The sequence below is a fragment of the Dermacentor silvarum genome, chromosome 2, assembly GCF_013339745.2.
Source record: "Dermacentor silvarum isolate Dsil-2018 chromosome 2, BIME_Dsil_1.4, whole genome shotgun sequence".
Taxonomy (NCBI): Eukaryota; Metazoa; Arthropoda; class Arachnida; order Ixodida; family Ixodidae; genus Dermacentor; species Dermacentor silvarum.
The window spans coordinates 245,562,699-245,588,097 of record NC_051155.1 but is presented as its reverse complement, the minus strand read 5'-3'; the positions used below and the strand labels follow the sequence as shown (position 1 = coordinate 245,588,097).

General features: G+C 44.5%; 2 protein-coding genes across 2 annotated transcripts; one reads left to right on the top strand and one right to left on the bottom strand.

Annotated features, from left to right (window-relative positions):
- Window positions 1-6,989: 6,989 nt before the first annotated feature.
- On the bottom strand, window positions 6,990-17,238 carry LOC119443029 (osteoclast-stimulating factor 1). Its single transcript, XM_037708149.2, has 8 exons — window positions 17,038-17,238; window positions 16,635-16,681; window positions 16,401-16,518; window positions 14,281-14,372; window positions 12,731-12,850; window positions 11,696-11,774; window positions 11,514-11,612; window positions 6,990-7,166 (listed from the first exon to the last, which is right to left on the bottom strand). Exons 1-8 carry the CDS (start codon window positions 17,081-17,083, stop codon window positions 7,114-7,116), a joined length of 654 nt encoding a protein of 217 aa, XP_037564077.1. The 5' UTR covers window positions 17,084-17,238; the 3' UTR covers window positions 6,990-7,113.
- A 193-nt stretch (window positions 17,239-17,431) lies between these two features.
- LOC119443028 (co-chaperone protein HscB) lies at window positions 17,432-24,759 on the top strand. Its single transcript, XM_037708148.2, has 2 exons — window positions 17,432-17,854; window positions 24,385-24,759. The coding sequence occupies exons 1-2, from the start codon at window positions 17,441-17,443 to the stop codon at window positions 24,754-24,756; spliced, it is 786 nt and encodes a 261-aa protein (XP_037564076.1). The 5' UTR covers window positions 17,432-17,440; the 3' UTR covers window positions 24,757-24,759.
- The last annotated feature ends 640 nt before the right edge of the window (window positions 24,760-25,399 follow it).

Below are 25,399 nucleotides of genomic sequence, written 5' to 3'. Positions count from 1 at the left end.
GTAGGGATTTCTCTCTTGAAGGATGTACACAGTACATTTGCATAACTTAAAGGTAGTAGTACCGATTTTCAAAGTTGTCAAAACTAAACCACGTGCTTCTCGCACGTAAAGGGATGACAGTATGAAGGTTTGTAAACATAGGATACATTAATTTGATACTACAGTAGGTCTTGAAAGGCTAAACCTGCCCTCATTAACATTATCTCGACGTCATGACACAGAACGAAATTTGCTGACGTGTAGCAATAAGTCTAGATAGGATTATGTTGCTTATAAAGAATTAAAGACTGCAGCGCATTTCTAGTGGCTGCACTGTTGTAATGTAGCCACAGCCATTGCAGGAACAAAGCAAGCCAATGCATCATGACAAATCTGCCTCTTGGGTACCGAAACAGAAACTGGTGCATAGAAACAAGTATTATAGTGAGTTAATTCTGGCACTCTAACATTTCCTAGTATTTTTTTTTTTTAACATTTGGAGGTTTGGACCTTCATTAGGGAGTTTTAGCATAGTGCACTCAAGCATCTTTGCTGTCAAAAATTAAGTGCCACTGGGTATGTGCAACTGGGGTCACTGGTTGCCCTGATGATACATCTAGTACATATAAATATATACCCTATGTATATATATTTATTTAACTAAATAAACATAATATTGTCCAAAGGCGGGATTCGAACCTCTAGCACAGAAGCCCGATACTGTAACCAATTACAGTATAGACCACTTATAACGTAACCGCTTATAGTGCAGGACCTAATATAATACGGTCTTTTCAGACTCCTGTTAATCTTCCCATAGCACTCGATGTATACGCGTATCGCTTATAGTGCAGTTGCGGGACACGAAATACCAGTTACAGTGGGGCTGCCTGGAAGTTCGGCAGTCAATCTAGACGGCAAACGCTCCCCTCAAGCCACAAATACTGTATTCACTCGAATCTAACAGCGCACTTTTTTTCTGATAAAACAGGTCAAAAAGATTGCAGTGCGCGTTAGAATCCAGTACGACCCTAAATCTGCGTTACCATATAGCCGTCGGCATTTCAACATGGCTGCCTCGCACACGCGTCAAGCCTAGCTACCGTAGCTTCCTCCATGTGTTGCAGTACACGTGCTTAGGCAATAGTCTACCATCTGTCTTCACGTTCTCTGCATCTGCTCTATCAGCATGAAGTACTGAGTTCATCATGATGCCGCATTTAAAAGGAAAGTGATCATGTGTGCGGAGACGGACGGAAATCGGGCCGCATCTCAGGCAGCCCCACTGTAACCGGTATTTTGTGTCCAGCAAAGCAATGCGGAACGGTTTTAGTGGACCGAAGCAGGACGTAATCGGCGACGATCCACTTCGCCGATACGATCGCCTTAGCCCCATCTTGAAAGCAATCTGCGACGGGGAAATTCCACCGCGTGCCGTGTTTTTGCCGCTTATAGGTCGCGTTGAAGCGAGAGGCATGATAGCACAAAGGTCAATTCGCTTGTCGCGCTTTGTCACTCGAGCGTTTTGACAGTTCGTTTCCGCAGTCAGCGAGCGAGATGTGTTCCTGTTTGCTCGGGCGCGCGTGACACCGTGCTTGTTAATTTATTTAGTAAGCGAATACGGAACCTTGAGCACGGTGACAGCGATGGAAGAAATGCGCCTGGAGTGTCCATTATCGCAATAAAATAGTTGTTTTGGTTATAGTGCGGTACCGCTTATAGTGCGGATATTCGCGACTCTGGCGACTTACATTATAAACGGTCTACACTGTACACCATAAGCACATGCGTTAACAGGCAGAATAGAACACCCGTAAGAATTTCTTACTTACAAGTCAGCGTGTCGAGATGCTTGGCGCATTTTGATTTGGCTATGGATGCATGTCTTTACAGGCATAATAGAACACCCTTGAGAATTTAACGTGTGCAAGCCACAAACGCTTAGATGCTTGTAATGCTTCCCATTATGTAGGTGTCGACTACAGCTGAGTGTGCCAAATTTTTAATGTGGCCAGTGCATACCCACTGGCCACAACGCACATACCCAGTTGGAAAAGAACGTTTTGCATTAAAAATTTGGCACACTCAGCTGTAGTCGACATCTACATAATGGGAAGCATTACAAGCATCTAAGCGCTAGGCATGTGCACTGGATATGTGTACTGGGCCCACTGGGTATGTGCCACTGGGTTTCAATCTTCTATCTTGCCATTATAAGTATAAACACTACAGCATATAATCTCTAACTATTCACTACACCACAGTTACATTATTCATACAACTACCTTTTTACAAATCATGAATGCTTTGAGTGGAGTGCGCAAAAGTTTAAAAATGTTTTAGCATCAGGAGTGTCAAAGTGGAAAGAAGTGTATGCTTGGGGAAGCTGGTCACGTGTTAGAGGTAGGGAGCAGATGGGAGAGATTATATATATATATATGTATGTATAGTGCAGCTCCTGAACAACAATTTGAAATGTGGTGAACACGGTTTAAATCATGAATCCGGGACCTCAAAGAGGTGTGACGTAATGCACCCTAACGCATTTCTCTCGCATTTACTGTTTACTGCTGAATCGGCACTGAATTTTTTCCTGAAATTCGCACTCTCAGGCTAAACTTGTTAGGAAGTGCTTGTATGTATTAGTGTGTGAATGTACTATACAGTACACTTCCATTAATTTGGCTTCGGTTAATTTGGTCTAGGCCCCATGCATTTATGGGCCTAAACTTTCGTTATTTCGATCCCGAAATAAGCCTCTGCAGGATAATTCGAACTTGACCAGTCAGCCCTAGAAAGATTTTCAAGCAATAACCATAGCTCACAATGTCTGATTACGGTATTTAATCTGATCGTAACGTGCGGTTTTCATTTTCTTTTTTCAGGCACATTGGGCTGAAAATTGACTGCACAGTGCAGTGGGTTATGAGATAAATAAACATAAAATTGTCGGAAGGCCGGATTCGAACCTCTAGCACAGAGGCCCTATACTGTAACCGATTAAACCATAAACGCATGTGTTGGCAGGTAGCATAGAACACCCTTAATAATTTCCTACTTACAAGTCAGCGTATTGAGTAGCTTGACGCGTTTTGATTTGGCGCTGATTTTGGGTTATGAAACAAAAACTGGCTTTGCGGCGTTTGTATTCTTTACCTCTAACAGCAATGTAGTGCGGCAACACTGACTTTCAAATGCCGTGAGCCGAAGCTGACTAGGAAAACTGCCGCCATTGTGCATGAGACCCTTGCCCATTTTCCTAGGGAATTATCGAACGTCCTTCGCTGCAGCATGCATGCTGGGCAATTGCACAATATGTGTTTCAGGCGTCTGGCAGTGTTCGCAATCAGGGCTGTCCGACTGGCCGATGAGGTGTGCGTAGCGGCGCGTAAAGGCAACGTCCAGCCGAATCCTGCGTAGCAATGACGCTTTGCTCCACGTAACCTTTGGGGACAAACAGAATATACTGTCTGGTGTTGGCCGGCATCCACTGTTGGAGGACGCTTTTCTCAGCCCATGGCCTGACACTGCAATTTCAATGCGGGCAACTAAAGCACTGTTGAAGTTTCTGCAGGACACGAAACTAGACGACCGGCACTAGTAGGGCCACCGTCTAATGTACATAAGCACTCACCACTCCTCTTATCATCATCCATCCCAGTACTTTCACTCCCCTTCCCTCTTCCCCAGTGCAGAGTGGCAGACTAGAGCGCACTAGCTCAGGTCGACCTCTCTGTCTTTCCTATCAATAAAATATATTTACTTGCCCTTTTTTCTTGCTAAAAATCGAGTGCGTGTTAGATTTCTACTTTGTATAGAAGCTCTAATGTTATTTCTACATTAGTTTTCTACTTTGGACACGTAAAGTGGGCGCGCGTTTGCCTAGGGGGTGCTTTAGATTCGGGCAAATTCTGCCAAATGAATTAGCGGTGTTTTTTGGAGTTTTTTCTGCACGTTGTTTAATTCGACCCGCCAGATAATTTTATGAATTTTGTCGGGAGTAATGGAGTAAGAGAATTAACAGAAGTCGACTGTATTAAAATTCCATTTCTTTTACAATTTTCTCACTTATATGTTTTATTCACTTCCTTTGGTGCTTTCTCTTATTTCACTATTACTGGCAACCGGCAGTGTTTGCCAAGTGTATTACAGGGAGACTTAGCTCGGAGACAATTGTGATTGCTCGATTCAAATGCGTGTAAAACACACAAATTCTCTAGTTAAACAAACTGCTGCGCTACTCTGAATTAAACTTGTTGCATTTAAGCTATTAAAACTTTGCCCACTGTTGGAAGCAAAATTTTAATTTAGGACCTCAAATTTCTTGCAAAAGTTGCTGAAAAAGATAAGCATAAATTTTAAAAAGTAAAGCAAAAAAAAGTACAACAAAAACAAAAGTACAACTAGTAAAGCAAAAAAGTACAAGTATAACTTTATTTACTTTATGAAATCTGATAAAGCTGCATATGCTCATTAAGTTTTTTGTGTTGATTTTAAATATCCAATTATATTTTGCATATACATAGTAGTTGCCGAGATAATTAATACAGTGGAATCTCGATGATACGAATCTCACGGGGTCACGAAAAATATTCGTATTAGCCGAAATTCGTATCATCGAAACACAATTAAAACTAGCTAAATTAAAGAGTCAGAGGTGAACTCACTCAGGCACACGCACGTAAAAAGCATTTACAGTATAGACCACTTACGTCACCGTTTATAGTGCAGAACTGGCTACAACGTGGCCTTTTCCGACTCCCGTTTACCCTCCCCTAGAACTCCGTGTATATGCATACCGCTTACAGTGCAGCCGCGTGAAACGAAATGCCGGTTATAATGCGGCTTCCACGGGAAAATCTCGCCGACAAGGGCGGTAGTGAGCACGCTTCTCAACGAGGTGCACCCACCGATGCGAGAGGAGATCAACGAGGGCGATGCGGAGGAGGAGCATGAGACGTCGAGCATGAGTCCAAGGGCGATAAAATCGTCGCCATGCGCCGTATGTGTGAGTGAAAGCATGCGGGGGACGTGCGCATTCACGGAGAGCGAACACACAGCGGAGAGCAAACGCGTCTTCCGTCGCGCGAAAGGCCGTGGGGGTATGGAAGGGAGGGGGGGCGACGCTGTGCTGTGGCACCAAATGCGTATCTTGCAACCGGGTGCAAGGGTAACTGACGACGCAATCTCCCACGTGCAAGGAGCAAAGCGTGAAGGCAGTGCGGGAGGGGGGGGGGCGGCTTCTACTCTGCCAACAAATGCGTTCTTGTACTTTGCGCCTGTGCCGGCTGCAGGTGTTTTCACACGCACCGTATCTTGAAAGCGATCTCCACACGGCTCTGGCCTTCGTATGCGCTATGCTTACGCCACTTAGTTTCTGTTGAAGCGATAGACCGCACGAACCTTCGCTCGCCAAGGTGGCCGCACTTCCCCATGGGGAAAAGGACAAAAGCAACAGAAGTGCCACCGCTTCAAACTCTTTGCGCCCAGTCGCGGCTTCCGCGCCGTCCGGTGCCGCGTCCGCGCCTCCGCACGAAAAGAGAAAGGGAGAAAGCGCGTGACTGCGCGCTGTTCTCTTTCGCGGCCGTCGGTGGGACGGCGTTTATTCGTATCAACCGACGCGGGTCGAAAATTGATTCGTAACAACCATTTGCTAGCACGTTGCAAAGTAATGGGGCTCGACCGGGACCACAGAAAAATTCGTATCATCCGGAAATTCGTATTAGCCGTGATCGTATCATCGAGATTCCACTGTAATCACCTTCTATTGTTTACTGAAACAATTAAAATTGACCTGCTAAAGCGAATGTTGTAAAAAACATATAGTTGGATACTACAGTGCATAAAGATAGCAACACTGCAAGGAGATTCAAAATTGAACAATAATTCGTCATTTTACAGCCCATTGAAGTTCTGTGTTCCCAGTATCAATAAATAAGATAACAGATATCACATTTCCTATAGATTGCATATGTTAGATCATCTAAAGTTGAGGCATCTAATGTGAAACATTGTCTGAACGAGTTTTGCAAGAGTCGTATTCATAGATAATTGGTATAATTCAGAGTAGTGTAAAATAAATTACTTTTGTCCACTTTAGATGTCACAATATGTGGAGTTTGCAGAATTGTGCTATCATTATTTTTCTTTTTTGCTGCTGGATTAAGGTTGTAGACTTGGCGTTTCTTTTTTTTTAATATATATTCCAATTTTTGAGTTTTTGTAAGAAACAAACTGATGGCCTAAATCAATAATCTGCTAAATCTGCTCCAAACGGTCAGCAGATTTAAACTTTTTTTTTTTTTAAATGCAGCAAGTCTCATTAAGATTGGTGAAGTTGATGTCAAGTAAATTAATTTCACTGTTCTTGTGTATTTAATATCAGCTTCTGAGCTAATGCTTCCTCTTAGTAGTATATATTTCTGCAGATGTATCCACTTCAAATTACTGTTACTTGGCACCTGCTCTAAGCAACTGATCTAGTCAAGCCTTTGATAGGCTTTTTCTGATCTGCGACCCACAAACAGTGGCTGGCTGCTGAATTAAGTTGAATTGCAAAATGTTAACAATTCGCATACATGCAAAACCACATGTGCAAGATAAAAACCCACAGTGATAGCACATGCGCAACCCAGACCAGGCAGAGCACTCTGCCTTTCACACTCACATATAACACACACACACACACACACACACACACACACACACACACACACACACACACACACACACACACACACACACACACACACATCCCAGTGACTGTCCAGTGATTGCATGCAGCATGTTGTACTCTTCTTGCATTGCAGTACAGCCTTTTTCAGTGTTTCTGCTTGGTACTGTTTACTCAAGATAGCTTAACACACACACACAGACAGAGGATTCAATTAGCTCCCCAGCAATTGTGTGCAGCATGTCATACTTTTGTTTACCTGCAGTATAGCCATTTCAGTGTTCATGCTGGGTACTTAAGACACATAGTGATCATGCAGTGATCATGAAAATGTAGCTTCAATATAAAAACAGATTTAATGCCACGTCATTTGAATAAAATTCTTATGCATTCTGCTCATGCATAGTCCTTACTGTAAAAACAAGAAGTTGGAGACCCACGAAATGAGCGCCAGTTACCAATCAACTTGAATCTTCATCTGACTGGAGGTACTCTTCAGGATCCGCTGAAATGGCTGGAAGAGAGAAATGAGAACTTTAATCTTCACGCCAGAACACTTAAATACGATGTGAATATGAAATTGAAAAAATCTAAGAAACACAAAAAAGTGCTGGAATTAGAGGGACACTAAAGTGAAATGAAATTTTGAGTGTATGTTGTACACCACAATGTATAAGTCACTAATGCAACATTTTGCCTGGGTTCAGAGCTCTAATCTGTTAATACGGCTGGCGAGTCCATTTTCCTCATGTGAACTAGTTGTTGTGTCATGTTGTGTCAATTGCTGTGCGTTCACGCGAAAATATTGCTGACTCAATAGCTTGATTTATACCTTCATACCTCTGTTCGCCACATGAAACTTTGATGCAGTGGTGTTTCATAACATTTCTTATACAAAACACACTAATGCCACATTTGTAGCTGCGAGGTTTGAAAAAAATCTAACAATGAATAGGTCTTGGACACCAGTCCTCTTAAGTTGCATGCTGATCAATGGCTTCATGCAAAACTCGGCCTTGACTCCTTCCGACATGCAAAAGGGTGGCTGCTTGGGCTGGCTGGTGAAACATTCTTTAGAAAAGGAAAAATCCTTTTGAGTGCGCAAAACGCAGGAACAAAGGGAGAATGTGACAGGACAGAGCGCACATTAACAACCAAGCTTATTGCTCAGATGGCAGGACATGTACAAGAACATGCATCATCTCAAGAGAAACTGATATTCATTATCTAGTAAGTTAATAGAAGGCACAATCACACATCTCTTTTCATTTCACACTTGCACCGTGCATAAGAAAGGCCTCATGAATTTCACATGCCCTTTTGTCACTGTATTTGGCCACAACTTGGCAATCGTCATAACGAGGATGCACTTGCACTTTCTTGTATTTAAGACACGGAATAAGTTAGGCTCCCTTTGCCTAACTCTCCCAATGCCTCTCCCAATGAGAGAGGCATATACTCTCATTGCGCTTCCAGACTGCACTGTAAGAAGAAACATTATAAAAGGTACGTGGAATGCACCATGGCAGCTGTCTATTGCATTTCTTTATTGTGTGGTCGCTGCTACATCGGCCAGACAGGGCGATGGATTAATGACTACCTAAGAGAGCACACCAATATGATGTGCAGGTCTATGGGCAGCCACCTGGTAAGTCACTGTTGTAAGTGCAAGTGCACCCCTAGTTTTCACGATTGCCAAGTTGTGGCCAAATAGAGTGCCAAAGGGCACGTGAAATTCATTAGGTGAAAATAAATGCGTGAGTGCACCTTCTATTAGCTTACTAGGTAATGAAAATCAGTATTTCTTGAGGTGATAAATGCTCTTGCCTATGCAGTTATTTCACCCCCTCTAAGGAAAGACCTTGTCTATTGAAGACATTTGTGCCAGGTACTTTGCATACAGCTGTCTACTTGTCCACATCCCCTTTGGGGAATGCCAAAGCCAACATAATGGAACCAAGTGACGCTGAAGGCATTAAAAGCTCCAGTGGCACCCACTTAGTAAGGATCACCAGCCCCTCACTCATTGCTCACTTAATATTCCCTGTCATAGCAGACACAAGTAGTGATGAAAGAAGCAGTGATGCTTGCTTTCATCATCTACTAAGAACCGGAACGGCTAAAAAGAAATATTACTGTGCTCGGGTTATTGTGGTTTTCTAATGCATCAGCTACTGTATCTCTTTAGAATCGTTTATACTGTTAAACAGTACTATATTGTGTTGCTTACATAAACTGAGCCAAACTTCCACCGTTCTAGGCACCAGTTATTATTTTATGAGAAAAAGAATGTTAACTTGTGAGAACGTACAGCCTCCTGCAAAAGTTTTCAGAGCACAGAATTCGTCAAGACTTGATTTCCTTGCAACTTTGCCACTGAACCTTGAATTTATATGAGAAATTTGATGGTCATATGGGGCCTTTGATTTAAGGATGGATGCAAAAAAATCTTAATTAAACTTCCATGCTCCCATTCCATGCTCCAAAAACATTCTTTTAGTTGGAGTTGCTCACTTCAGCCTGAGACAAATGACAAAATTTCAACAACTACAAAAAAGCTCGAAGTATTGCAATACATGTACATGATTGTGTACATTGTGCAACAATGGGCACCAAGTTACTTGGAGAGAGTAGGCGAGCATTTGCAATTTATTGCTTTAGTGTACCCTTAAACTTGAAGCAAAAAAAAAAAAAAATGTAAACTATGGCTGACTTATGCATCCAGAGACATCTGCATAAATGGCTAGCTGGTCTTGGCTGTTGAGCAAGCTACCATGCATACCTATTTGTTTTAACCGTATTAGTTTGTTTCTTTGTTCCTTTCATATGGTTCGTTGTTTGTTAAAGTTCCACAGAAAGTGGTACAAAAACTGACAGGCAATGTCAAAAAGTAAGAAAAGATTGACAAATGAGCTACATATCAATATCTTAAAATTGTAGTACGCATTTTATTTGTGTGAATAGACCATACTTGCAATGTATCCAATTATGCACACAATGTGCTTTGAAGAAGTAAAAAGGACTGGTTCAATATGTATGGGTCAAACCAATGCAGTGTTGTTCACACTGACTTTGTGCCAATTTTTCTTTCCTATTCTAAATGAAATGATTACTTAAGGCAGACTGACAAATCTCAAATATTTCAAGGTAACTTTTTTGCACTTTGTGTGGAGGCTGTAAATTACAAATGAAAACATAAAATCTAATTGTTTGTGTCATGCAACCATTTGTGTAAGGCTTTCTTGCTGAAAGGAATTAAATAATTTTATAACAGCAGCAGGCTCTGCATTGTGCCAGTACTGCTGATCATGCTCCAAATTAATCTCCATCATGATGCTTCAAGCTAAAATTCCTGGTGACAGTGATATCTCGTGAGCAGGTTATTGGTACCACGAACTAGCACACACACCGTGAGCAAATCAGCGCTACTAGGTTCATTCAATTTGCTTACATCAATTTTGTGAGTGCAGTGATTGCGAACAACTGCATTTTTTTTTAGCATGGCAGAAAAGTCTCTAACATGCTACAGCATTTCAGCATGTTGCAGATTTTGTGACAGAGGTGCCGTTGGTGCCACCCAGCACGTGCATGCTGTAAACGCAACATGGCAGTTGACTTGGTGCATGCTTCTAGAGGTGTGTGTGTGAAAACTTTTTATTTACAAAAGTCCTGAGGCTCGACTATTTCAAGCCAAGCGGGCCGCACCCACGATGGCACCGTTAGGCCCAGCCCTTCAGCGACATCGTGGGCCCTCTGGACTGCCCGTAGCTGATCTTGAAAAGATGAACTCTGTAGCATCTTCTTCCAATGAAGCCATTCTTCTAGAGGTGCCAATTTAGATTATTCTATTGAGTGAATACCAATCAGGCAGTTCAGGGGTTAGTCTTACTTGCTGCCAATGAAGGTTTTGACACTTTAGCGCAGTCTTGACGACTAGCTTACTTCCACCAGCTAAGCCAGCACTGAGGTTGTCATGTCAAGTTCATTGATACAATCTGACTGAAGACTTTACATGATATGACTTCAATAACTGCAAAACTGGCAATCCTGCTTAGTGCTTTTCAGTTTATTGAGAGAGAACTACCAATGCAATGAGCCACATTTTGTGACTCAAAGCCAGCATTACAGTGTCTACAGTCAGTCCTCTGATGCAGCTGCCAAGAACAACTGGTAATTGAAATCATGGAGCTTTAACAGGGCATCACACATAAGAGGCCATGAAATTACCTATCAGCAGGCAATTCCTTTGTTTTACTTGAACCGTTTCAAACACTACACTATATCCGAGCTTAGTACTTCTATATTCTCCTTTATATCCAACACACATTCGTGTATGCTGCGCTGGCTCTGCCAATGCTGGCATCTATCTGGCTTCACATTCCGACAGCCTGGGAGGGCTGCCTCGCTGGCTGTTCTTAGTGACAATTCATAACCGGTGCCAGCATCCAGCTGCACATTTTCACTGACGGTCTGTTCATAAGGCTGCTCCAGGGCTCTGATGCAGGCTGCATGGCTGGCTCTTCTTTGAATGAAATTTTACATCAACCACACCACAGCAAGCTGCCCTTCGTTGGCCAATGCCACTACACAAGAACCCCTGTGGAACTCCCCTTAACTTCACTGCAAAATGTTGGCACTAAGTGCAGTGATGCACTGAGTGGCCACAACCGCTCCTGTAACTTTTGCTTCAGAACCACAGAAAGTTCCCCATTGACACATTTGTTTGTATTATCGACACATGATCAATATGGCCTATCATTCAGTGAAATACTAAATTTTCTTCCTCTAAATTTCGTACATATTTGCAGCAACCTAAAAGCAATCATACAACAGCATAACCAAATGTGCAAGGAATACTCACAGGTCCTCTGAGACGACTTCAGTAAGGCAACAGTTTCTGGATCACTTGCCAGTTCAAGTGGTGTTCTCCCTTCTTTGTTCTTTACATTTTTGTTGGCTCCTGTACAAGGCACACAACAAGAGGCGTAGGTTGCAACATGCACTTCTTCCATACTCAAGTGCAGTGGCAGAAGTGTCACAAACCTGCAGCAAGCAGCAAGCGAACAATGTCGCTGTGTCCCTTCCAAGCACTAGAGTGGAGTGGCGTGTCACCAAGTTTGTTCTGCAGAAAACCACGGCCAACAACATTCTTCAAAAGTGACCTTTAATCTCTGTCTTCTGCAACTTCTAGAAATACCCATTACATTTTAAGAAATATGCTCATCCACTGCAAGTGTGGAATGATTTTCTGGAAAAAGCTTGAAACAGCCGAGTTAGAATCGGTTTGTGAAGTTGCAGCTTCAAAGGTGATGAATGAGAAGTAGGAATGACATGGACAGCTTGTGTCATATCCCCACTTCTTCGTGTTCATGTAATTTTATGCTGTAACACTATGAGTATATCACAGCTTACCAAATCTTAACATCACATGTGACCTGTAATCTCACATGTTCACATGTAATCCAATTTGTTGCCAAATCTCACAGGTAATCTGGCTTGTCAATGCAGTAGATTTCCTTGACAAAAGCAGAAATTAGAATGCTGAGCTGAAACACACATGGATTTGGAGGCCAGCCGGAATTAAATTTTGGTCCAGATAGAAATCCTAGTTTTCCTAGAAAAAGCTAGCAAAAGTACATGACCATTACCGGAACTGAAAAAAAAAAAAAACGAAAAAAAAAAACGCTGCCATTACTGCTTGCCAGCAACGACAGAACCCTTAACACTGAGAATCAGCATGGCTCTTTAGCATAACTTCCAGGATTGGGTGGCATCCGTGGAGTGCTGGAATTCCCAAGGGCTGTGGTCTGGGATTTGTGTCATATTTGCTAACCACCAGGTGCTTAGGTGCTATTTAAAGGTTTTAATCAGGAAATTAGATAATTGCTGGCCCTGCAGCTTTGCCATATGTTTCACTTCATTTACAACCACTGTAACCAATTTACAACCTATTCAGTCAAAGTAAAATTTCGTTACAATTTATCTTTAATGCTGCAGCCACTGTTCCATGCAGATAAGCAGCTGCCCACCATCTGCCCATAACACAAAAATCTCTGTATGTCAGGCGATTATACACACCTGTACATCAACTTGAACACCAGGTATGGAAAGCAATATTCGAGCACACTCCTCATGACCTCCGTGTGCTGCCCAATGCAATGCTGTGCACCCAGCCTTATCAAGGCTATTGACTGAAACCTGAAATGAGTGCATTGATATGATCGGAAGAACGCCTTAGAACAACAACTTAAAAGAATGAAAGACATTACATTCTTTTACGTGCCATAGCCATGATCTGATTATGAAGCGTACGCTTTAGTGGGTGACTCTGGATTCATATTCACCACCTGGAGCTCTTGCACCTAAATCTACGTACACAAGCGTTTTTGCATTTTGTCCCCATCGAAATGCGGCCACCACAGCCGTGATTGAAACCGTGACCTTCAGCTAAGCAGCGCAATGCATTAGCCACTTGGCTTCCGTGGTGGGTAGAACAAGAACTTAACCTTCTGTTTGTGCTAGGCACTCCAGGGAAAACTTTGTGAGTTATTACTGAATACAGCACAGCTGAAGATACATTTTGCAATTGCAGCCGAACCTGAACATAATGAAGATGGATATAACGAATTTCAGGTATAAGTTTCATTTCAGGTATAGTGTTGCTTGCACTAGCTTAGTGACACTTCTTAGTTTGTTTTATTTTATATTGCGCTTTTATTTCGTTCTGATCCTGCAGCGCAAATCAACTACTTCATTCGTGAGTGGATTTGTTGTCACTTTTGTAACTGGACAAGCTTTCGTGTACTTATACTATATCATACTAGATATTATTATCGTTCTAGGTGGCATTTGAAGTCGCTTTTGTCTTTCAGCATAATCTGAGGCAGTTGTTGAACATGGTACAGTGGAATCTCGTTGATACGATCTTCACAGGAACCGGAAAATAAAGTGCATCATCTAAAAATCGTATTACCCAACATATATCCAACCAAATTGTATTATCAAGAAAAGAAAAAAAAACATATCTTGAAAAACGTATTATGCAAAATCGTATCAATGAGATTTCACTGTATTCGACATCATGTTTCTGTACGGTACCTGTGTCTGTTTCATCACTACTCATTATATTATATAAGTGGTATTTTCTGTTGCTCTAGTGTGATATCACTTTGTTTTATTCTGTACCTCATTCAGGCTTTTGTTCTGAATGATTGATCCTTTTTGCACTGTATTTTTGTTAGCTCTACATTTCATATTGTTCCTTTTACACACCTAATTTCCTGTATTCTGTTACTTCCAATGTATCGCCCACTCCTGCCTAAAGTCTGGCATTCAGACTGGCAGTATGTATTATAAATTAAAAAAAAAGTGTTTGTTTTTTTAAACAAAAAGAACAAAAGTAAATATAAAAATTTTCTGGTCGATATTAGTGCATAATGAATATATGCTTATAATGAATATTGTGTAGTATTAAACTATCAGAAGAATTTTTTGTGGGATGTGGCTTTGTTATAACGAGGTTTGACTGTAATTATGCAAGACTAGCTTAGTAATTCTCCAACTTTATGCATGCGTGTATGAGTAGGTCATTTATGAATGCTGAAAAAAATCATGTTATGAGGAACAACCTTGTTAGAGAGACATTCTTCTAGGAACTGCAGGTTGCCTCGTTTTGCTGACTCATGAAGAGGGTGAAGCACTTCCTCCGCATTCTCTTCAACTGCAGCAACAGAGAGCATGTGAATGAACCGTCACTCTGAACTCAATTCTTTTATTAAAGCAGTGTACAAGTTTTACATAAACTTACAAACTACTGCAAACTGTCCAAACCATGCTAATATTTGGTATACATGATGTGTTTAATGCTGTTGTTTAATGTGATTACTTAAAGGAAATCACAACTAATTTTTATGGTACCCATTTTTTTTAGTGAGATGCAAAGGTTACTGTTCAGAGTGTCCAATCCTATAGCGGTAATGCTGAAAACATTGTGGAACATTTTTAATCAGAATTTTTCAAACTGCAGTTGTGATCACATTTATGAAGTTGTACACTCGACACATGCCAATAACAGATAGGTAAGTGCGATAGCGATTCCATGCCAGCATTGGTGAGAAGTGGTAGGATATGCCAGTGGTGCCATTCATGTAGTGCTGGCAGCCATTTACGTGCAATTAGACGAAGGCATTTCGTGTCTGATAGGGAGAACACAGAACTCGGGTTATTTGCTCGCAAACTCGCACACATACAAAAGCATTCATGCGTGGTTACGTATCAGCAACCCATTCTAGCACCAAGGTTTTGCCGCAAAGTGATGCGGCATACCATTTTTCTCGACTTTCTGTGCCAGTTTAAAACCATAATTCTTACTTAAACCGTAAACAGCATGCTCGATTCTATAAATATAAATCATGTTCTTTCCATTTCCATCAACATCGATCAAACCATGTTCTGGGCATCCCTATCTAGTTGCCCTAAACCTTTGATGCAGTCCTCAAAGTTCTTTACTGCTCATACAGACTGCAATGCTGCATGTGCTTTGTAAGGCTAGCTGTGCTCCTGTCAAGCTGTCTGTACACAGATTTTCAGCCACACCACCATCCAAAAATATCTGGTAAATAAAACTTCTGAATTGACTGCAAGTCCACACATGCAATTCTGGTTCATGCTTACTCAGTAACTGGTTGCTCTCTACAGCAAAGATGCCTCTGGAAGCAGAAAACATTCCCTCAGATTTTGATCAGTGGTGTGTTGTGGCTATAAAAGATGCCTTGTTTAAGCTTCCAGGTTGATTTATCCTATCTGCACTTCTTTACTGCACTTTGAAATGCGAGTATGCAGACTTGCTTGCATTCTACCCCAATCGTGACGCAGTGGCCAGGAATCCGAATCACAACAACTTAGGCTCAGCAGTGGAATGCCACTGCTTTTGAGTCACCGCAGTGACTATGTTTCACTCAAATGGAGGCTGATGGAAAGCAAAACATGTACATTGAACTATCCACTGTTGAGAAAACTAAACGGTCGAAGAGGTCAGTAAGTGCCATCACCTACAGTGGCTTTTTTTTTTTTTTCCTTGAGACTCCAAAAACTCTCAAGCATTAAGCCACAGATGAATATTTGAAAAACTAAATTCTTGAGCGAGGGTGTTAACAAGCGTTAGCAGTGCTGTCTTCCTGCCTCATACCATGCTTCTGGCTGTTTCAACTCTGACTAAATTCTTAAATCAGACACAAATATGTACCAAAAATGATATTAGTACCCCTAATACAGATATGTAAAGTGCAGTGTTATTTTTCTTGCTATTTAATATATATGTTCTAATGCAAATCGACATGTCCACCTTATGCCACCTTTGGTCACTCTTTAGCAGCACCAAAGTGGTTTGCATGAGTAGGTTGATTGACGCTTAAGTTAATTTAAGGGAAACTTTTAGCTTGCGGCCAACTGCACTTTCCCTCTTCCAATTCATATGAAATGCGGAAATACTCTCATAGACGGCCACTGAACTGCTCTAGCTTATTGACATTTGTAGCATATTTAGAGAAAGAGCTCAACTTTAGCAAATGCTGGCAGCATGATTTTGACGTAGGGTAATTTTTTTAGTAGATGAAAATCAGTAACTATTTTTAAAATTGAAGCACAGATTACGATTCTGTATTAAATCTAAAAAAAAAAGAAAACAAAAACAAAGAAGAGATACGTGATAGGCGAGTGCCAGCAATACCATTTAAGACAAAGTTCTCACCATAATTACTCGGAATAAGCCCCGACCGACGGTCACACCGTGCTTTCCACCAATTCGGATCGGACGTCATGTCGAAAACGTACAGCAAGTCCCCTTCTTCAAACGACAGCTCATCTGGCTGAAAAACAAGGAGTCACGGGCAAATACTGTATACAATCCGCGTGTTGTGCCGAGGCATTAGGTTTCTATCATTTTCCTCAACAAACGCTAACGTATCCGGTCGGCCGTACCCACCTGTTGAGCTTGGTATTTGTAGAGTGCCCGGAAGACTTTCACGCTGCCTGCACAAATGCCCAAGTGAGGAAAATTCACGAGATCTTTTCACAAGCAATTGCTTCATCCTTCATTATATAAATTATGATTCAGGAATGCGTGCATAAAGTTCACCTTTTTTTTTTTTTTTATAAAATTATGCCGCGATAATGAGTTGAAGCGCGGGTGTGGCCTCATTAGAAAGGATGACAACGTGTTGCGCGATGTCATTCATTCCCTCTGTCGCCTGAGCTTGGTGCGACACTTGTTATTTTACGGGAGCTTTAATGAGTAAACACTGCATAAGGTTTGATTTCATGCCTGGGGTTGACGGTCGAAATCCTATCGCGCTCTCCAGCTAGTTTAGGTTCTGCATTCGGCTTACCAGGTTTCGGTGGTGGGGGAGCTGGCCTGGAAGGTTTGCTCGACATCGCTTGCCTTTCACTACTTAGCAAACAGAAGTCACTCCTGTCATTTGCACTGAGTCAATTAATTCGCGCGACGGATTGCTTTGCAACGGACGCTACGGACTACGGACGCCCCATTGCGCTGGTTTCCGTCACTAGCGATTGCAGACGTTTGTTTTGGTTGTTTTCGTGTTAATTTACTTCTATTTAAATGACCAGCAAGGGTGACTTCTTATGTGGGCTTAATAATTTAGTTATATTGCATTTATGATCACTTTAATTGGCACTGTCTAGATATTGTATACATAAGTTTGTATAAATGATATAAATAAATGTCATGAACGCCGCTAGTGCCGCTGCGGTGCCGCCACAGTAGCGCAAATGGCGGCCCCCTTAAAGCGTTTTGTTTCAGGGGCAAGATCTAAGTTTCGCTTTTTCGCTGCTGAACATGCTGGTCAAAATCAACCGCTTCGGCCATCAGCCACACGTAAAACTTGTTCACTATATGCGTACAACAAGAAAAGCTTGTTGGGGACCGGCCCTCTGCTGCTTCCGCCAGCCCGGCTTGCGGTGCGATCGTCAAGTGGAGCTTGCTGGAACTGCTCCGAGGCTCTTACGAGAACAGACCTTATATGCCGCCGGTGCGAGAGCCTGCAAGAAATATCTCACACGGTGAACTACTTCGAAGTGTTTGACGAAAAGGCGAAATATGACATCGACGCCAGTAAGCTCCAGGGAAAGTTTCGAGAGTTGCAGCGCTTGTTTCACCCCGACAAGTTCGCTGCCAGATCCAAGGTACGGAACCGCTGATGTTCTCCGGCACGACTATAAATTTATATTTCGGCTTCTTGCGAAAAATCCGAGTGTACGAAAGTATATCAGTGTACCAATGACAATACAAATCGAGCAAGATTATTCCATTTAGTTCTTTGTTCGAAATAATAGTAAATAAAGTGAGGTTAAGGGCACCTGTTGCAGCCCGATTACGGCGTATCGACCCACGTATCGCGCAAATGTGTGTACTACGTGAACATACCCTTACTTCAATTCCTTTTAAAAGCGAAGCTTTTCTTTGCGAACCTCGCCCGGTTTCGTGGCCGTGGGTGCTGCGGTCTGGCTGTTCCCTTGCCGAATAGGCCAATCAATCGCAGCGGAGCACGCACGCCGCTGGGTTCCTTGCACCACCGCCAGATGGCGCTCGCATCCGCTGCGGATTCGTTATATACAAGGGACACTCTCCTGTACCTCCTCTCCGATATCTGAAGCAACGCAGCACTGGGTGCAGACAAGCCTACACCGTCGAGCACTCCAACCTTTGCAATGAAAGCCGCTTAGCAAGGGGTGGTTTGAGGCGTTGCGGGTAAAAAGCTTCGAGTAACTTCGTGGCAAGAATCTTCGTAAAGACAGCGGAAGAGTACCGCTATCTTGGTGTAGTGCTTAGTGCCTCAGATGGTGTCAACGCGGAACACGAGGCGCACCTGAGACAATCGGCACAGCGGGCCGTCGCATACTGCGCCGACAATGCCTGTGGGGCTGTAGCCGATATCTCATGGTGCGCGAGCTGTGGAAGGCAGTGCATGTGCCTGGACTGACCTTCGCGAACTCAACCTATGCTGACGGCACCAACCGTGATTGGCTAGAACGTGGGCAGCGAGAGGTAGGCGCCTGGCCCTGGGCTGCCATGGCCGAGTTGCCGTAGAGGCCATCCAGGGTGATGTCGGCTGGTCCTCCTTCGCGAAGCGGGAAGGCTAACAGCGAGTCTCAAACTAGGCCATAGTGAGCTTAGCAGAAATTGCGTTTGAGTGCCGTCTGCGCAACATAAGGGATGCTTTGACGGTAGGTGGGCGCGCAGGTGTTTAGGTACGTCTACCTTAAAGGCATCCAGACACAATGGAGGGCGCGTGTCCAGTTCCTGAGGCGAAAATATGCCTCTTGAACTATCCGGACAAACAAACGGAGGAGCAGGTGTGAGACGGCTAAAGGAGTTCAGGACCATGTGCGTGAGACAGAGCGAGAGCTGTGGAAATCGGCTATGGCCTCGAAGACGACGCTCCGCCTGTACTGCGACAACAAGGGGACCATCACACCGGAGCCGATCTACGACAACAGTGGTGGCAGCGCCCTCCTATTCGAGGCGCAGTGGGCGCACTCCGAACTCTTGACTACCGCAGCCGGTTGACTGCGCCCCGAGGTGCAGGCCGCTGTGTGCGTTTCATAGCGAGCGGGAGACGGCGGCAAGCATTTGGTCCTTAGCGACTGTGCGAAGTTAACGTCTCCACCCAAAAGAGGGCACCACCATGCCGCAGGCCCTCGGATTTCTCGACGCTGAAGGTGGCCGCTGCTTCGAGGGCGTAGCCACAATTAAGCTCGCCTAGAGCGGTGGTGGAGAGCGGTAAAACAACGCGAACGGTGCCGGGTGTGACATAACTCCTATGTGGTATAGACTGTTTTTTCTTTCTTTTTTTCTGTTTTTTTCTTTTGGCTAGGACACTAATATATTGAGTCCACCCGTTACAAAGGGTTCATTAGCCACAAATCATCATCATCATCATCATCATGCGAGGAGCGGATGGCAAGGAGCTCCTTATAATAGGTGACTTCAATTGCCACCTCTCAGAGTTGGACGGGTATACAGATGCAAATGGCGACCATCTTAGACGTCTTGCGGAGCGCCTGGAAGTCCAAATTGCCAACCTGGGTCCACGCTGTCATGGACAGTACACATGGTGCGCCCGCGGCAGCATGACATGCATCGACTATGCCTTAGTGTCCCCCCGGCTCGCCGAGCTAATGCAATGCTTGGACATCGACGAGGAAGGTATACACAGCCTGGGAAGCGACCGCAATCGCCTACGCATAGACTTTAGCCGGGCTCAGCGCAAAGCAGTGGAACAGTCGGGACACCCCAAGTGTGGAAAATTCCTTCCAAACAGGTCCGTTGAACAGGTGGCCACGGAGTTTGAGCTGAGTGGAGAGCGGAGCGCGGCAGAGTCGTACGAGGATTACGTGTCGGTACTCAGTGGGATCATGCTACGCCACATGGTGCATAGTCGGAAAGCACGGAGAAGAAACGGATGGTGGGACAGAGAGGTGGCGGAGGCGTGGCGTGCGAGACGCCGGGCAAACCAAGAGCACCGACGAGCACTGAAAGCCGGGGAGGCAGAGTCCTCTGAAACTACCTGGAAACTCTACCTACAGCTCAAGCGGACAATGCAGGCGATGGTGCAGGCTAAACTTGCAGAGGCGAACATGCGCCAAATGCAGAGCCTCAGGGCTGAGGGCAAATCGACTGCGCAGAGTTTCTGGCGATATGTCAGGTCCCTGGACAGACAAAATCAGTCCTCTGTGCAGATAACAGATGAAACAGGTCAGCCCGTCGCAGACCTCAAGGAATGCGTGACGCAACATCTTGAGAGGCTCTACAGGTCAAACAGAACGGAACCTCCATGTACAACAGTGCACTCGGGACAGGTGGAGCAAGAGGACGATAGCGGGGGAGTAAGGTGGGAGTTTACGCCTTGCACCATTGATCGGGCAATAGCACGCATCCGCACCCAAACAGCGTCCGGTCAAGACGGTATCTCGGCCCGTCTCGTGAAAAGCCTTGGCCCCAACTCAAGGGAACAGCTGGCCGATTTATTCACCGGAATCCTCACGGGAATGACAATACCTAGCGACTGGCGCCAGGGCAGAGTGTCCCTCATCCTGAAATGCGAAGGGAAAGCGGATAAGCTCCAAGACTACCGACCCATCACGGTAACAAGCGTCCTCTATAGAGTCTTTGTACAAGGTTTGAAGGGATGGATTGAAGGCTGGGCAGAATCTGAGAGTCGTCTCACGGAGCTACAGAACGGCTTCAGACGAGGACGACGTTTGGAGGACAGTATCTTCGTCATAGCCCAGTGTGCCGAAATAGCAAGGAAGGAAGACCGGTCCTTGATCTGCTGTGCGCTGAACGTAGAAAAGGCCTACGATAGTGTGCCTCACTCTGGCCTCTTTGAGCGCCTAGCTGTTTTGGGCCTCCCTGCGAAATTGCTATGCACCGTACAACGGTTATACTCTGACAACGAGGTGGCCGCCAAATTCGGCACAATAGAAACTGCGAGGATCAGGGTGAACAGAGGACTACGCCAAGGTTGCCCCCTTTCACCACTCATGTACTTACTGTACGTGTCGGGCGTTGAGAGAGCCCTCCTGCAATCTGGCCTGGGATTTGGTCTGTGGTACACGACCAGCGGGATTGACGACAACCGCCGGATCCCAGGCCTGGCATATGCAGACGACCTCCTGCTGATGGCAGAGATTCCTCGCGACATGCAGAGCCTACTGGACATATGTGCAAATGAAATGAAGAAGCTTGGCCTTCGATTCAATGCTCAGAAAACTACAGTGGTTCAGTTGGCCGGGAAGTTGGTAGAAGGCACGGTGCTACGATTGGGGGAAGAGGTCCTACAAATTGCCTCATCAGTCAAGTACCTTGGAGTAAACTTGTGCGACGGCAAGGACTTGTATGGGCTTCACGAAGAGAAAGTGGGACAGACTGCTTTTAGAGCCCAGTGCATATTGCGACGCAGGTGCCTATGGGGATGTAACGGCTTCGTAATGATCAGAGACCTGTGGAAACTGGTTCATGTTCCTGCGCTGACATTTGGAAACGCGGTAGTGTGCCTCACAGCGAAAGGTCGGGATGTGCTTGAGAGGCGACAGCGAGAAGTCGGCCGAATAGCGGTCGGATGCCATGGTACTGTTGCCAACGAGGCCGTGCAAGGCGAGTTAGGTTGGTCTAGTTTCGCTGCACGGGAGGCCTCAAGCAAGCTGGCTTTCTACAACCGCCTGTTACATATGCATCGCGACAGGTGGGCGAGGAGAGTCTTCGACTACTTGTCGGCAACCTGTCTTCGCACACAGTGGACTCGGAGGGTACACCATTTGAAGCAAAAGAACGGCCTCATACGAGACCCCATACTGGCGGAATCGATTGGAGCCTACGCCAAGGTAGTGCAACAAAGAGTCCGGGACGTGGAGGAGGTGGCGTGGCAACTGGCTTTGGCCCAAAAAGAGACTCTGTCTTTCTACCGTCAACACAAGAGCTCCATCAAAGCTACCCGCCTATATGACAATAGCGTTGGGAGCGCCCTACTTTTCGAGGCTAGAGCAGGGGCGCTGCGCACTCTGACGCGGCAACGGGCGTTCGATACAACAGTGACGTGTGTGTTGTGCCGTTCGTGTGGGAAATCGGATGAAACAATCGAGCATCTGGTGCTTCAGTGTGACGAGCTTGGCGAGTCTGTATCTCGGGCATCGCTAGCAGTAGCGCTCGGCTTCGATGACTCTGAGGGAGAGGTGCAGGCTGCGGCAGTGTCCAGAACTAAGCGACGCCTTGAACAGTGGAGAACAGCAACACAACAATGTAGGTGGTTGCCAACAGCGTCCGTGGAAGACCGGGGAGGAAGTATCCGCGACAGTGTAGGTGCGCTGTGAGGGCACGAAGTCGGCCACTCTGCCTGGACCTGTGTACAGTTTTTTTTTTTTACTCTCTGTTGCCGATCTTTATTTTATTCTATTTTTTTGCTTCATTTTGCCCGGCCGTCATTGTAACGGCCACCCGTTTCAAAGGGAAAGGCACCACTTCATCATCATCATCAGCGCCGGCTGTGCGGGGGAAGGAAAACAAAACGACCCAGAAAGCTCGCCTTCGCGCATCCGCGGCTGCATGGTAATGAGGAAGTAAACGCCTCTTGCGGATAGAATGGATTCGAATTGGCGATACGTGCGTATGCGCATGCTGCCTCTGAAACCATGATGCGTTCAAGGCATCCGTCGTACTCGCTAGTAGTCAGCAACTCCGCTTAACGAAAGGCTTGGTATAATTTGCGTGCAGCCGCGCTTGTGTGCGTGCGTGCGTGTACTCGTGTTTCGACTCTTTATGGACTCACACGAATCTTCGCTGTATATAGATTCCAACTCGGACCTGCTGCAATTTAATACCCCTGTCATACGGGCACTCGAAAGTCTTTTCAGCAAAAAGGACTTCTCCCGGAAAAGAGTTTGGCCCGTAGACACACGACAGGGAGCGATCTCTTTTTCAGAAGCAGTCTTTTCTGGAAGCTGAGTTCGTCGATCTCCTTTACAACTAAAAGGAGTAGCCTCGAAACCAGTGGACGCCAGCAATTATGATGTATTAAAGAAAATAAGCAAATGCGTATTTTTCTGTCGCTTTGGATCATCATAAAAATTAATTTTATGTCTCGCAGAAGGTGTAGTGAACCCAGTAACACTAGAGAAAGAAGCCCAATGTTTCCAGATAGGCACGTGCACTTCGCTAGTTAACTACTGCACTAAATATTTATATTAATGTTTATTAATCTGGCATTGTTAAATTTATTGGAAAAACGTGTAATACAATAAGTTTTCACTTTATATTTCGAGATACATCAGTGTATTTTGGCCGATTTTGTTTTGAACGCTTTCGGTAGTGTGTCCAGACGAAAATACTAAAATGAGGTCATCGGTGCAGTGTGTCTGCTGCGCAACACCTCTTTATTAAAAAGTATTTCAACTTGGTAAAAGACCACTTGCGTAAAAGAGCTTTTGCGTGCTTGTGGGACAGAGGTATTAGTTACTTAACTGAGTCAAACCCTAAAAAGACAGGTTCAGAGTTAGGGCCCATTCACACTTGCGACTAGGCGAGGTCGCGCGACCAATTGCGACTGGCGACCAGAAAACTACTCAAGACGAACGATGTTCACACTTACAAATGCGACCGACGAGTCGCTAAACCGAAATGTATCACGATATGCCGTTCACGTCTGCTTGAAATGTCATCGCCGGGTAAAATAAGCGTCTGCGTATACGGACGTCCTGTTCCTTCGCATCTGATTGGTTCAGCTGTTCTGCGACTGCGGTCACGCGACTGAAAAATCGAGCAGTGAGCGACTGGCCCGAAACGGTCGCATTTCGAGAAAAGCGACCATTTGCGACTACTTGCGACTGGTCGCTTTGCGACCAACTTGGTCGCGCGACCTCGCCTAGTCGCAAGTGTGAATGGGCCCTTAGATGGAAAGCACGTGATGACACAGTACCAAACATTCTTTTTGTCAAGGCCCTGATGAAAAGTCCCCTTGTCGAAATGCTGGCTCCAGCGACATCCGTTGTTCAACCACTAATGATCACCTGAGCTCACCCTGTCTCATGGAGAAAAGCTTAAAAACTCCCAATTGAATTGCTCTCTTAGACTATGGAACAAGAGTTCATGTTCATTTGTATTTTTGGAAGTAATTGCCCCCATACACTGCTACCCCTACCATTTCTCTCTATGTTTACAGAAGGAGCAGGCTCTGTCGGACAACCTGTCAGCACTGGTTAACCAGGCATACCAGACCCTATCGAAGCCCGACAAAAGAGCCAAATATTTACTTAAACTTAGTGGGAAGGACCTGGACTCCGTTGTGCTCGACGCTGCATTCCTGGGTCGCATGATGGAGCTGAACGAGGAAGTGGCGTCTGTAGAAGAGCAGCATGACCAAAAGTCAGCGGAAGAATATCTGAAGATTGTGCAGACTGAAGCGGAACAGGTGACTAAGCAGCTAAGTGCTGCATTTGAAAAGGACAGCCTTGACCAAGCTAGCATTGAATTAGCAAAGTTAAAATATCTTAAAAATGTAGAGGCAAAGCTGAAAGACGTCATAGAGCAATAAAATACTGATTTAGTGCGCTTCAAATGTGAATCCTTTAAACTTGGTTTTACCTTCCCCCCCCTCTTTATCACTATCTCCTTCTTCTCTTTTTGATGTAAGCTGACTGGCATGCATGCATCATAGATTTGAATGTTTGAAATACAATAACAGTCAACATGGCTTATATTAAAGGGCAAACCAATGAAATTCCACAGGCCGACATAGCAGTAGTTTTTGTTTCCATTATTTCACTTAGGTGAGAAAAGTAGCAATGTGAATATTGCATGGCCATGTCCTGTCAGCTGCTTTATCCTTACCAAACAGCAATAACCATTGTTGCCATTTCTTCTTGCAGAAGTCCACTAAATATGTTCAGAGTTCACCTAAAAATATTTTATTAACTAAAGCATTTTTAAGTAGCATAATTATCAAATCACTTGAACACAGCAAATAGTGGAAAAGGAAAGCCACAATGTAAATATTTATGAAATCACACTTGCTTACCCAAGAGGCTAATGCACAATCAAAAGGTGAACAAGACAACAAGGACGAAGTACTGAATTTTAACAAAGATTTTATTGCAATGTGACACACACACACACACTGCACCAAATTAAAAAAAACTTGCCTGTGGCAGATAGCACAATTCTAATCCTTCATCTAA